Below are 15,224 nucleotides of genomic sequence, written 5' to 3'. Positions count from 1 at the left end.
GCTCTACAAAGCCAGCATGGACTTGATGGGCCAAATGGCCTCCTTTGCTGTAATGACCCTATGACTACATCTCCATTTTCTATCCCTTAGCCAATTTTGTATCATGCTGCTACTGCTCCTTTTATCGTTCAATTTTGCTAACATCCTAACATGTGATACGTTATCAAACCCCTTTTAGAAGTTTTTATACACAATAGCTGAATTGCCCTCAATCAACCTCACTGTTAAACCTCGTCCAAAATCTTATTAAGTTGGTCAAACGCAATTTTCCCTTAGAAAGTTCAGGTTGGCTCTCCTTTATTTGTCTATCCTTGTCCAAGTGTCTTTAATTTTATCCATATTATTGACTTGAAGCTTCCCCACCACTGATGTTAAACTCACTGGCCTGTAATTGCCAGGTTTATCCTTCTCTCCTTCTTTGAACCAGTGTGTAACATTTGCAATCCTCCAGTCCTTTGACACCACGCTTGAATCTAAGCAGGATTGGAAATTGCAATTTCTAACCTTACTCCCCGCAGCAACCTAGGATGCATTTCATTTGGGCTAAGTGGCTTATTCACTTCAAATACCACCAGCCTTTGTAGTACCTCCTCTTTATCTACTTTTATCTCATCCAGTATACCAGGAACTTCCTTGTTTAAGAAAGCTTTGGAAAAGTCCTCTTCCTTGGTAAAAACTGATGCAAAGTATTCATTTAGTCCCTCAGCCATGCCTTCTGCTTCCAACAGTTCTCCATTTTGATCTCTAATCGGCCCCATGGCTCCTCTGACAACCCTGTTAATATACTGAGAAAAAACCTTTGGATCCCCTTTTACGTTAGCCACCAATCTTCTCAAAATTTCTCTGTCTCTCAATTCCTTTTTCACTTCTCCTCTTTACTTTTTATCTTCAGTCTGATTCTCCCTGGTAGTACCACTTTTTCTGCTTCATCGTACTCTCTAAATCCTTTGTCATCCAGGGAATTCTGGTTTTGGTTGCCCCCCTTTCAGGAATGTACCCGATCATTTCCTCTATAAAGGCAACACATTACATTTCTCCCTGGCAGTCTTTCACTCCAATCTATCCAGGCCTGATCCCTTCTCAATTCGCTGATATTAGCCCTACACCAGCTAAGTAATTTTGTTCTAACTTTCTCCTCGTCCTATTCCATAACTAATCTAAACCTTATAATACTATGATCACTATTTACGAGATGCTCCCAAAAAGCAGAATTCTCCACTTGACCCATTTCATTTCCCAGGACAAGCTCCAGCAATACCCCCTGCCTCGTTTGCCAGGAAACATACAGATCAAGAAAATTCTCCTGAGCGCATTTCAGAAATTCTTCTCCTTCTCTGCCCTTAACACAATCACCGCCCCATTCAATGTTGGGGCAGTTAAAGTCCCCCATTATCACTACTCTAAAGATCTTCCACGTCTCAGTAATTTCTTTGCAAATCTGCTCCTCTATCTCCTTCCCACTATTTGGTGGCTGATAAAATACACTACGTATCGCAATAGCACTTTAATAGCTCCTTTACCATTTCTAAACTCCAACCAAACAAATTCTGTATTTGATCCCTCAAGGTATTCTCTTTTACAAACACTGCAATGTTTGCCTCAATTAAAACTGCTCCTCCTCCTCCTCTTCCTTCCCTGTACACCCCAACTGAGGTACATTAAACATCCAGTCCTCCCCTTTTTTGAGCTAGGTCTTAGTTATCGCCACTATATCATATTGCCATGTGGCTATTTGCACCTGCAACTCACCAACATTATTTACCGCACTTCGTGCATTTACACACATGCACTCCAAATTTAACTTACGTAGACCTCTTTTTTTTTTTCGATCCTACCGAATTCTGTATTATTTCTAACTGTCTCTCCCAGTTCTCTGTTCACCTTGTTTCAACTTTTTAATGCTACATCTTGGTGCCCAACCCCATTGGCGAAGTAGCATAAACCCTCTCCACACCACTAGTTAATCTGCCCACAAGGATACTGATTTGAGTTCTATTCAGATACAAACAATCCATCTTCAACAGCTCCCTTCTGCCACAGAACTGATCCCTTTCCCAAGATTTTGAAGCCCTGCCTCCAACACCATGGAGCTGAATTTTCCCAGTTGGATCACAATCCCAACATTGGCCTCAATTCTGGGTTGGGAACCCAGAACCGGCCATTGCGGGATATCGGTCATAATCTTCCAGGAGGCAGCCAATCAAGAAGCTGCCTTTGGAAGCTTTGTTCAATTAAGAGTCATTGGCTGACCAGGGAAGCGGGAGGCCCAATAGGAAGGCCCATGTCGATGTCCAGCTGGCAGCCCCACCAGGTGAGGTGAGCGTTGCTGAGGCCAGCAAGCGACTGCGAGGGCAAATTGAGATGGAGGCGCTCTCTGCAGTACTGTGAAAAATTAAAAATCATGATTAACATTTTGGAGTGAGGCTTCCATCAGAAATAGGCAGGTTCCTGGACTCACCATGTGGTGAGCCCCAGGAAAATGGTGGAGCACAGAAATACAGAGATGGGTACAGCATGGCTAGAGCTATCAGGCCAACAGCATGGAGGGGGTGTTCTCCACATGATAGTTTTCAGCCGAAGCTGTGGCCACTGCATTCCAGTGAGTCCATGCTGGGGTGATTGACAGGAGGCAACAATGCCCCCCAACTGTCCTGCCGCCAGGAGGCCACCTCCGGTTATTTGCTGGACTCTGGCCACAGCTGGGAACCTGTCCACGGTCAAGAAGATCCCGTCAGCGCCATCAACTTTCCCCCAGTTGGATCATTATTGAGCCTACTGGGTGGGTAGTCTCTGCTGCATTGACCCTGCCTCTGGCGAGATCGCTTGGAAGCTGGAAAGCATCGTGTTAACCCAAAGCGGTATTTAACAATTTCCACCTCCACGGGCCTGGGAATATTCAGCAGCATTTCTCTAGCAATTTTCATAATTCCGGCAAGCTAAAAGCACTGTTTGAGAACTTGCAGTCAGGTCACCAATCAAAAGAAAGCAGCAATTTTAGCAGTCCCAACATGGAACCAAGTGCAACACAGGCTCCACCCATTGAAAAATTGCATTGCAGTCCCATGTATGCTATAGGACCCTGATTAACATATTGGAGTGAGGCTTCCATCAAAAATAGGCAGGTTCCTGGACCAACCATGTGGCGAGCCCCAGGAAAATGATGGAGCACAGGAATAGAGATGGGTACCACACCAAGATTTTCGGGAAGCTACAACCCCATTCCTGTCTGGCAGAGTGACCTTAAAAACAGCTTCCTGGAGTATTAAGACAACATGGGGGAATTTTATTGGCACTACTGGCACTCCGCCACTGCAGACATTGTTGCAGAAACTGATTAAAAATGTAAATGGGGTTTCCACAGTACTTCAGTGAGAGTATGCCAGCAGAATGGTAACAGCTCTGAGGAAATTTCCAGCCAAAATCATTTTACAAACAAATTCTATGTGATAACAAAACTGCAAACTATCCTTCAAACTAGAGCAAATGCTTGGTAAGGTGAGCCTCCGTTTATTATAACTTTTATGTGTCAGAAACGTACCTGAGGAAGCCTCTAGTCGATCCAGCTTACTGACCAACCAGTCTAGATTATCCGAAAATAGAGCACAGTTTCTGCGATTGCCACGGATGAGGGAAGCTATACATCAAAGGGAAAATATTATAATAACTGATAAAGCAACAAGACCAACTTGCAGTCATATGTGCTTGCAACACAGTAAATATCTGAAGGTGCTTTACAAAAGGAAAGTTTAACAAAGCAGTAGACACTGAATCATATGGAACCATGGGGGAGAATTAGAAGTGGCTGAAAGATTGGTCAAAAGGATGACTTTTAAAGGTGAGATAGAAGTAGAGAGGTTCAGGGAGGCAGTTCAAGTATAAAGCTAAGACAGCTGAAGGTTATATCATCAATGGTGAAGTGAAGGGAGAGTAAATGAATAAAAGGCCAAAATCAGAGGATCTAAAGAAGTGCAAAGGTTTCAGGTAGACTTGTTCGACCATGAAGGAATTTCAAGATGAAGACATGGCGTTTAAATTCATTTTACTGGCAGCAGTGTAGATTAGCAAAGACTGAAATGATGGACATACAGAACTTAATGCACAATAAGATATAAGCAACAGTAGAACTGGTTGAATGAGTTAGAGTTTGTCACAAAATGATATGAGGCAGGTAAGAAAGGCATTGCAGAAATCAAGTCCAGAGATGAGAAAAGTGTGGTAGAAGGTTTCAGCAGTGGAACTGGTTGATGTTGCAGAGATGCAAGTAAGCAATCTTGACGATGCATAGGATATGCAAATAAGGTCAAAAAGGATACAAGTATTTGCATACCTGCAGAAAATGTCTGTATTGGGCGAAGAAATAAGTGACAAGCAAGGAGTTTACGACAGAGACTGAAACCCACCTGATATCAAGTTAAGGGATATCTTGAAGTGACTTGAAAAGGACCCAGAACGGGAGAGTGAAGCACCGTTGTCATGGTCCATGTCAGGACCAACAAGAACAAAGGAATAAGATCAAGAACTAGGAGCCAAATTAAAAAGCAGAACCTTGAGAGTAGTAATCTCAAGATTATTACCATATTTGTGTTCAAACTGACAGTGACAAACAGATCAAGAAAATGAATGCACAGCTGAAAGACTGGTGAGGGAAAGAGGGGTCCAATTTCATAGGACATTGGTGCCAGTACTAGAACAGGAAGAATTTGTACTGCGGGGGTGGGCTGCCCCTGCACTGGGCTGAGACCAAGGTCCTATCTGAAAGACTAAGTACAGCTGTAGAAAGAACTTTAAACCAACAAAGGGGCCGGTGGCTAGTAATAATGGCAAAAATAACAATCCAAAAATTAAGAGGGAGGGGGGGGATGAGAACAAAGCTCAAAGCCCAAAAATAAAAGCTCAACTCAAGAGGTGAGGTGATTGTCATTGCACTTGACAGCATTTGATCTCGTGTGGCAATAATTAGCCCTTGTAAAACTGAAGTCAATGGGGAAAGAGAGAAAAATTCTCCAGTGGTGGGAGTCAAACATGCCAAAAAGAGAGAGATGGTTGTGGTTTTTGAATGTCCATCAGCTCAGCCCCAGGGCATTGCTGCAGGAGTTCCTCAGGGCAGTATCCTCTGCCCAAAAACCTTCAGCTGCTTCATCAATGACTTTCCCTCCACCATAACGTCAGAAGTGGGTTGTCCACTGATAATTGCAGTGTTCACATCCACTCATAATTCTACAAATAATGAACCAGCCCATACCTACATGCGGAAGGACCTAGACAATATCCAGGATTGGGCCGTTAAGTAGAAGTAACATTTACATCTCACAATTGCCAGGCAATGACCATCTCCGACGTGATATAACCTAACCACCGCCCCGTGACATTGCCATCACCGGACCCCACATCAACACCACTGATCAGAAATTCAATTGCTGCATAAAAGCTGTGGCTACTAGAGCAAGTCAGTGGCTGAGTATTCTGCAGTGAGTGGCTCTGGAATATTCCCCACTTGTCCGGATGTATGTCACTGGAACAACATTCAAGAAGCTCAACAGTATCCAGAACAAAGCAACCCAATGATTGTCATCTTATCCACAAGCCTAAACATCCACTTTCTTCACCATCCGGGTACCACAGCTACAGTGTATACCATCCACAGGATGCACCGCAGGAACTCACCAAGACTCCGACGGCAGCACCTTCTAAACTGGTGACCTCCACCACCTAGAAGGACAAGGATAGTGGGTTCATGGGAAATACTATCTCAATTTGGACGTATACTGCCAGTCTTTCATTGTCAATGGGTCAAGATCCTGGAACTCCATTACTAACAGCACTGGTGGGGAGAATCTTCACAACATGGTCTACAGCAGTTCAAGAAGGCTGACCACCACCGTTGCAAAATCAACTAGGGATGGGCAATAAATGCTGGCCTTGTCAAAAAGCATATTTTGAGAATTACTAATAAAATAATCTCATTAAGCAACAGCATTTAAATAAAGAAAGGGAAAAGGGACAAGGGTAAATCCTTGGAAAACGCGAGAGACGATTGCGCAAGGCCAGGGAAAAACTTGTTGCTGAAGCTGTGCAGAAATGGAACGAGACATAGGCAGTACGATTTAAAGGATACACAAGGAAGCATCAACAAGGTTACTTCCTGACAGCGACTCCTTCCCCTGTGATCTCTACCATTGAAAAGGTTAAGAGTACAATGTCTTGGCAACATCACCTCCAAGCTCCCTTCCTAGTCACATATAATCCTGACTTGGATATATATTGCCATTCTTTCATTATTGCTGAGACAATATCTTGGAATTCCCCAAGTGGAAGCGCCATCGTAATTGCAGCATTTCAAGGAAAATGTGACACTATCATCTTCTCTACTAGGAAACTAAAATTGGGCAATAAATGTCACCCCAAACACAAAAAACTAATTTTAAAAAAAGATGAAGACTGTTAATATGGCCAACTACATTGAACACTGCAAAAAAGTCAGAGACATGAAGAGCCAGTGCATCGTAGTCCTAATTACAGAGAATGCCATTTGTGATTTTGGTCAGCGTCACTGAGTTGCTGACAGCAAGATGGAAATGAGACCAAAGAGATTCAAAGACTGAGTTTTGAGGAAGATGTGCGTTGAGCTGGTAGGAAACAACACATTAAAAGGGAAGTTAGAGCTGGGGCAGTACCTGGAAAGGAACAAATGTGTCAAAAGTGGGCTTTTTGAGCAGTGATGTGAAAATAGAGATTTTGAAAGTGTTGGCTCAGATAAGAGTCCCATACTCAGGATTACGAGTCATGGCCAATAACGGAACCAGCACATTTGCGGTGGTGGAGGTGGAAGAACTAGAACCTCAAGGGACAACAGCTTCTTACAGGGAGAGGATCCTTCAGGAAGAGGACTTGTGTTTCCTTTAAAGTACATGTGAGGAAGGCAACCGGAAACTACCTCATGTACTTTGTCCCTCGTCATGTTGCGCGTTTCTTGTGGAAGTTAAAAAAAAAAATGGGTGCCTATTATGAGCAACTGAAGAGGAAAGCACAGGACTGTGAGGCGAGGGGAAATGAGCAGAGGACATGCCCTTGAGCAGATCACCAACACTGCATGAGGAAAGAAAATGCTCATGGTTGCCAGGATGTGATAAGAAGGACTTGGGTGGAGAGTGGAAACGATAAAGAAAGAACTTGCATTTATAATAGGAACCTTTCATGACCTCAGGACATCACAAAATGCTTCATGGGCAATAAAGTACATTTCTGATATGCATCCACTGCTGTAATGTAGTGAAGTGTGACAACCAATTTGTGCACAGCATGATTCTACAATCAACAAGTGAGGTAAATGACTAGGCAGTCTGTTTTAGTGATGTTGTTTGAGGGACAGACAATAAGAAACAGACTAGTCAACGTATCTAGCAGCTAAGGATTTATATGAAACAAGGACATTTCCATCATTCTGACAATTAAATTTAAGTGTAGATTCTAAGACATCTGAAGGGAAGAGCGACCCAATAACTGTCATCATTTATTAAAAAGGGATACAATTAGGTCAGGAATTTACTTTTACCAGATAATAATGGTAATCATTATATATTTTTGTAATTGTATTGGTGTCATCATGGAATACAGAACAGATTAACAATTTTGTTTTTCTATCTTTTCATCTGTACATTGCATTTAAGTTCCATACCAAGTAGTTCATAAAAGAGATTAACAATTTCTTTCCAAGATTCAGCTGCTTCTTCTCCTGCAAACTCTGAGAAATGAGCTGCACTGTTATACACATTCAGTCTGTCAATGGAATCCAATACCAGCTGGATCATACCCTAAAACAAAAACAATTATTACTAATCATTGAATTTTATATTGAATCAAAACTTGCTGCTTTAGCTATGGAATTTGTGTTTCCTTATAAGATTCAATAGAATCTAGGATCGATTATCTAATCCTTGACGCCCTGTGTGCACGAGCTTAAAATGTATTAAAGATAGCAAAAAACAGGCGGGTGATCTGTAGCGCCTGATCTCTACTTCCTTTGTGCATCACATTCATTTCTGACAACCAAATGGAAAGGCAGCGGAAGCTCCTGGCAGAAGTTTCATAATAAAATTATTGTTGCAACAGCATGGTTCCTTTGCTGCCACGCACTTTAGGTCTATACCATTTATGTAGATACCAACATGCCTGGCATCCAACGTTGCTAGGCACAGGGGAATACACAGAAGCTGCACACTTTAGGTCTACACCATTTATACAGACACCAAATGACTGGCACCTAGCATTGCTAGGCATAAGAAAGTACATAGAAGGCAAGTCTATAAGGCAAAAGGAACTGTAATGTGGAACTTTCGTAGTCATTTCTGATGTCATTCCTCATTTTTGTCTCACCTGCCACTTGGGTTGTCAAGCCTTTGTGTCAGTTATGCAATGTTGGTTCTCTGCAGCATCTTTAATGGCATCAATGAATTTCCCATCAGAGGAGTACACAAGAGAACTACCAAAAGGATGCCAGTCAGGTTCAATTACATGAAAGCTACTTTATACCCACCCGCTGGTACCTTCACACTGCAACAGCAGTCAGAGGTTGCCAGAGCTTGATTTGGTAGACAGGGGTTCCAATTCTAAAGTTAGGTTATGCCAGGAGGGCCAATGGAACAGATAAGTGTAAAAGCTTGAATAACATTTACACTGAATACTGCACCTACAGTTCCCTAATCACAACAGGTCATTCTATAAGTGGTACTGTGTGAAAGAAGGCATGCCATAGTGATTATCGGCCAGTGAAGCCTAATTGGGCACACCCACCAATTATGATATCAACGATACTTTAAAGCACTGTCACACCTACCTAGGGCTGGTTCAGCAGGCTGCCAGATGCAGAGCTGTTCTATCTGCTCTTAAAACACGTGCTGCTATCTTGCACCATAGAACTGGGACAGCTAGTGACAATACAAGTCAGCCAAAGCCTTAAACTTGCATATAGCTTTTCTTTTTACTTCCTAATACCCACTTCAGCCTTGGAAAAGGCTGCTAAAGAGCCTATCTAAGAATTTTACAACTTTCTCCTTATTATAGCACACCCTTGCAACTTTCAAGTACATGTAATTTTCTACTCTCATCACAGATGTGGAGGGTAAAATTCAACCTCAGCAGTCAGTGAAAAGGAAAATTAGACAATATATAACTGGCAGCTGAACTACTACAGCCCATGTTATGTCTTTCCCCACTCATCTCCCAGTTGAAGTTGAATGCCACCCCGACTCTTGCTCAAGCCTGTATCTGAGTCAATGAATAATTATCCAAGTGAACTAACCAAAGAAATTTGAGTGTCATTAGCAAATTAAAATTCAGGCAGGATTAGAATAAGTCCTTAACCATTTAAACAGTATTGACACCAGTAAAGAGAACAGATACTGATGCCATGATTGAGTGGAGTATTACTTTGAGCTTTAGTAACAACTTAATATCTGGAACCTGGCTTAACTTCAACAATAAGGCAAGTGAGCAAATCAATAGCTTTACTAGTACATAAATCAATTCTTGAAATCAATGGAAATACATCGAAAGAAGTGTAAAATGCCAATTAGTTACTGTTCCTTCTGTTCTACCGTTGAAGACCAATTTCACCCTCATAGTCTTTTCCCGTTGAAAGATATTGTTAACTTACCTCTTCCTGGAATAAATTTTGTCTGTTTTTGAGTGAGCGCAATTTAGTCTGTTTTTCTTCATGTGCAAGCTCTTCCTCTGGATGCTGGAAGTAGCTGATCAGATCCTGAAGGCTCAGCACTATCGTATCAATAGGTAGGGTCACTGGAGCTGCAGATTTATTCTTCCCACTTAGCATGTCAAGGCCTCTTCATTAAAAATAGAAAAGTACCATGAACATGGGAGAATAATTTTAAAAAGCATTATTCTAAATATTCAGCAGCAAATTTTGTGTCCCGATGAGTGTCTCTGGTCACAATTTCAATTATTTCTAAAGACTTAACATAGATAATATTAATTTAAGAATCTTACTGACTTCTATAAGCAATGTGAATTAACTTTGAGCAGATCAGGAGATTTTTTTTTGTTTTTAAGCCATGTAAGTCTGTGATAACACTACAACCAAACAGAATTGAATAATGGAACTCAGGTAAATGCTCCAATTAGTGATGTCAGGCAGAGTTATAAATGACATAAATGTTGGAAACATACAGTAGGTCAATCAGCATTTGTGGAGAGAATAGACAAGTTAACACTTCGGATCCGGACCCTATGTTAACATAATAAAAATAGAAAATGTTGGAAATACTCCAAAGATTTGGCTGCATCTGTAGAGAGAGAAACAGAGTTAACAGGTCAGTGATCCTACATGAGAACTTGCCCATTCTTTCCATACATTCGGACTGCTCTGCTGTATGTTTCCAAAATGCTCTGCTTCTGTTCAGATTTCTAGCAAGTTGCAATAATTCTGTTTCCGACAATAATACTTTCTATTTACTAGTGTTACAAATGCCTCTTAACAGAGGGGTTTTCTACAGCCATTAGTCATTCTACATCAGGACAGACAGTGTCTGCAAATGGAATGAGAAATAGACAAAGATAAAATAAGGAAAAAGCACATACTTGATGAATTGGTTGAAGAGACCATTTGTGCTGTAGATCATTCGAGAAGCCTGGGATTCCTCTTGTTGTGAGCGTGATAATGAAAGTGCATCATCCATATGTCCTTCTTGGTGTAGTATAGCCTAAGACAAAGTTTGGTTAACTGGTTACTCATTTCAGGACTGAAAGATCTACTTTATAGTCTTTGGTAACATATAGGGTAGAAATTCATCTTGGGCAGTGGGACAAAATGGGTGGTATCAATTCGGCTGTCTGTAATGCTCCCATCTGATATCAATGGATTCTATTAAAGTCAATGGAACTGAATATCAAGTGAGGCATGTAGCAGCAGTCTGCCCAGAACAACTTTCTATTGCATTTTTAAAATTATATTCTGTCTCTCCCAAAATGATATTACAGAACATGAAGTGGCTAATTTGTTTTTCATAGGACTTATTGCCATTAGCTAAATTCACAAATCCATGTTCATCTAACTAGATGCTGCTCAAATAGGCAGTGGCGTAGTGGTATTATCACTGGACTAGTAACCCAGAGACCCAGGGTATTTCTTTGGGGACATGGGTTCGAATCCCACCACAGCAGATGGTAGAATTTGAATTTAATAAATCTGGAAATAAAAGCTAGTCTAATAATGGCCATGAAACCATTGTCGATTGTTGTGAAAACCCATCTGGTTCACTAATGTCCTTTAGGGAAGGAAATCTGCTGTCCTTACCTGGTCTGGCCTACATGTGACTCCAGACCCACAGCAATGTGGTTAACTCTTACTTGCTCTCTAAGTTGGCCTAGCAAGCCACTCAGTTGTACCTAACCACTACGAAGTCAATAAAAAGGAATGAAACCGGACGGACCACCCGGCATCGACCTAGGCAACGGAAAGGACAATGGCAAACCCAGCCCTGTCGACCCTGCAAAGTCCTCCTTACCAACATCTGGGGGCTTGTGCCAAAGTTGGGAGAACTGTCCCACAGCATAGTCAAGCAACAGCCTGACATAGTCATACTCACGGAATCATACCTTACAGACAATGTCCCAGACACTGCCATCACCATCGCCTGGTATGTCCTGTCCCATCGGCAGGACAGACCCACCAGAGGTGGTGGCACAGTGGTATACAGTAGGGAGGCAGTTGCCCTGGGATGCCGCAACATCGACTCCAGACCCCATGACGTCTCATGGCATCAGGTCAAACATGGGCAAGGTAACTTCCTACTGATTACCACCTACCGCCCTCCCTCAGCTGATGACAGAACTCCTCCATGTTGAACAGCACTTGGAGGAACCACTGAGGGTGGCAAGGGCACAAAATGTACTCTGGGTGGGGGACTTCAATGTCCATCACCAAGAGTGGCTCGGTAGCACCACTGCTGACCGAGCTGGCTGAGTCCTAAAGGACATAGCTACTAGATTGGGTCTGCAGCAGGTGGTGGGGGAACCAACATGAGGGAAAAACATACTTGACCTCGTCCTCACCAATCTGCCTGCTGCAGATGCTTCTGTCCATGACAACATTGGCAGGAGTGACCACCGTACAGTCCTTGTGGAGACGAAATCCCGCCTTCACATTGAGGATACCATCCATCGTGTTGTGTGGCACTATCACCGTGCTAAATGGGATAGATTTTGAACAGATCTAGCAATGCAAAACTGGGCATCCATGAGGTGCTGTGGGCCATCAGTAGCAGCAGAATTGTACTCAACCACAATCTGTAACCTCATGGCCCGGCATATCCCCACTCTACCATTACCATCAAGCCAGGACACCAACCCTGGTTCAATGAAGAGTGCAGGAGGGCATGCCAGGAGCAGAACCAGGCGTACCTCAAAATGAGATGTCAACCTGGTGAAGCTACAACCCAGGACTACTAGCATGCCAAACTGCATAAGCAGCATGCGATAGACAGAGCTAAGCAATCCCATAACAAACAGATCAGATCTAAGCTCTGCAGTCCTGCCACATCCAGCCATGAATGGTGGTGGACAATTAAACAACTAACTGGAGGAGGTGGCTCCACAAATATCCCCATCCTCGATGATGGGGGAGCCCAGCACATCAGTGCGATAGATAAGGCTGAAGCATTTGCAACAATCTTCAGCCAGAGGTACAGAGTTGATGATCCATCTCGGCCTCCTCCTGAAGTCCCCTGCATCATAGATGCCAGACTTCAGCCAATTCGATTCACTCCGCGTGATATCAAGAAACGACTGAAGGCACTGGATACTGCAAAAGCTATGGGCCCTGACAATATTCTGGCAATAGTACTGATGACCTGTGCTCCAGAACTTGCCGCACCCCTAGCCAAGCTGTTCCAGTACAGCTACAACACTGGAATCTACCCTGCAATGTGGAAAATTGCCCAGGTATGTCCTGTACACAAAAAGCAGGACAAGTCCAATCTGGCCAATTACCGCCCCATCAGCCTACTCTCAGTCATCAGTAAAGTGATGGAAGGGGTCATCAACAGTGCCATCAAGCAGCACTTGCTTAGCAATAACCTGCTCAGTGAATCTCTGTTTGGGTTCCGCCAGGGCCACTCAGCTCCTGACCTCATTACAGCCTTGGTTCAAACATGGACAAAAGAGCTGAACTGGTGAGGTGAGAGTGACTGCCCTTGACATCAAGGCAGCATTTGACCGAGTATGGCATCAAGGAGCCCTAGCAAAACTGAGGTCAATGGGAATCAGGCGGAAAACCCTCCACTGGCTAGAGTCATACCTAGCGCAAAGGAAGATGGTTGTGGTTGTTGGAGGTCAATCATCTCTGCTCCAGGACATCACTGCAGGAGTTCCTCAGGGTAGTGTCCTAGGCCCAACCATCTTCAGCTGCTTCATCAATGACCTTCCTTCAATCATAAGGTCAGAAGTGGGGATGTTCGCTGATGATTGCACAATGTTCAGCACCATTCGTGACTCCTCAGATACTGAAGCAGTCCATGTAAAATGCAGCAAGACCTGGACAATATCCAGGTTTGGACTGATAAGTGGAAAGTAACGTTCGCGCCATACAAGTGCCAGGCAATGACCATCACCAATAAGAGAGAATCTAACTATCTCCCCTTGACATTCAACAGCATTACTATCGCTGAATCCCCCACTATCAACATCCTAGGGGCTACCATTGACCAGAAACTGAACTGGAGTAGCCATATAAATACCACGGCTGTAACAGCAGGTCAGAGGCTAGGAATCCTGAGGCGAGTAACTCACCTCCTGACTCCCTAAAGCCTGTCCACCATCTACAAGGCACAAGTCAGGAGTGTGATGGAATACTGTCCACTTGCCTGGATGGGTGCAGCTCCAACAACACTCAAGAAGCTCGACACCATCCAGGACAAAGCAGCCCGCTTGATTGGGACCCCATCTACAAACATTCACTCCCTCCACCACCGAAGCACAGTGGCAGCAGTGTGTACCATCTACAAGATGCACTGCAGCACTGCACCAAGGCTCCTTAGACAGCACCTTCCAAACCTGCAACCTCTTACCAACTAGAAGGACAAGGGCAGCAAATACATGGGAACACCACCACCTGCAAGTTCCCCTCCAAGTCACACACCATCCTGACTTGGAACTATATCGCCATTCCTTCACTGTCGCTGGGTCAAAATCCTGGAACTCCCTTCCTAGCAGCACTGTGGGTATACCTACCCAAAATGGACTGCAGCGGTTCAAGAAGGCAGCTCACCACCTCCTCCTCAAGGGCAATTAGGGATGGGCAATAAATGCTGGCCTGGCCAGTGACGCCTACATCCCATGAATGAATAAAAAAAAAATGTACATACAATTTCATATCCGGAGCAGTCATGAATGTAAGGTCAGGCCACTCTAAAATTACAATAAAAGATTCATAGACACTTGAGTGTATCCTAGGCAGTATAATGCTTAGAATAGTTGAAGTTGCTTCTGGGCAGGCAGCTGCAAGCTAAACTGGGGTAAAGAGGAGCAAGACTGTAAACTGTGGTCAATAGCTAGCGGAGAACATATATCTCATTAAACTTAAAATATAAACAAAGAACCTGCCCATTATCCAAGATACAGAAATCATCTCTGGTGAAAAATATATTAACTTCAATAATACCATAAGGTTTATGATCTTATTTCAGCTATAAACGACAGCACTTACTTTCCTCTTCAAGGGTCCCAAACGGACTGTTTTGGTATCGGCTGCTGCATATGTCAGCCAAAGTCCACTGTTCACGTGTTGGACAAAGCACATCGACTCACCATACTTGATCTCAGGGATTCCCATGCCTTCTACATCCCTCTTATGAGCTACGTCAATTTTATCCTAAGGAAGCACACAGTTTGGATTCAGTCCCACTTCAGTGTACTGTACATTATGTGATTTATATAAAGACTACTTGTCAACTTGAAAGAGATCATCCATTTTTCTTTCATTTGTGTTCCTGATAATGGCTTTTGCCTCTACACAGCCTGTGGGGGCAAAAGGGAAAGCCTTTTTTTGACAATTTCCATGAACAGTGTAACAAATTGCATGGTATTGTCACTGTATATAAGAAGTAGAAATAGCACTGTGTGTAGATATATTGTGCTCTGTATAAATGTAAAGCTAAGGATAAAGATGGTCACCAGTTCCAGCATATATCACTGAGAGTTAAACCAGAAGGATA

The 15,224-nt window shown here is 43.1% G+C and overlaps 1 protein-coding gene across 1 annotated transcript in view; it reads right to left on the bottom strand.

Moving 5' to 3' along the window:
• The window catches only part of LOC137353168 (ryanodine receptor 1-like), a 535,610-nt gene that overhangs the window by 396,201 nt on the left and 124,185 nt on the right, over positions 1 to 15,224 (bottom strand). Inside the window, exons 12-16 of the mRNA XM_068019216.1 lie at positions 14,717 to 14,881; positions 10,594 to 10,715; positions 9,653 to 9,839; positions 7,676 to 7,811; positions 3,539 to 3,634 (exon numbers count right to left, since the gene is read on the bottom strand). Of these exons, the coding sequence (XP_067875317.1) occupies positions 3,539 to 3,634; positions 7,676 to 7,811; positions 9,653 to 9,839; positions 10,594 to 10,715; positions 14,717 to 14,881 (706 nt within the window). The remainder of the gene's footprint in view (positions 1 to 3,538; positions 3,635 to 7,675; positions 7,812 to 9,652; positions 9,840 to 10,593; positions 10,716 to 14,716; positions 14,882 to 15,224) is intronic.

Source organism: Heterodontus francisci, chromosome 40 (assembly GCF_036365525.1).
Source record: "Heterodontus francisci isolate sHetFra1 chromosome 40, sHetFra1.hap1, whole genome shotgun sequence".
Taxonomy (NCBI): domain Eukaryota; kingdom Metazoa; phylum Chordata; class Chondrichthyes; order Heterodontiformes; family Heterodontidae; genus Heterodontus; species Heterodontus francisci.
This window is presented reverse-complemented; position numbering and strand designations above follow the sequence as displayed.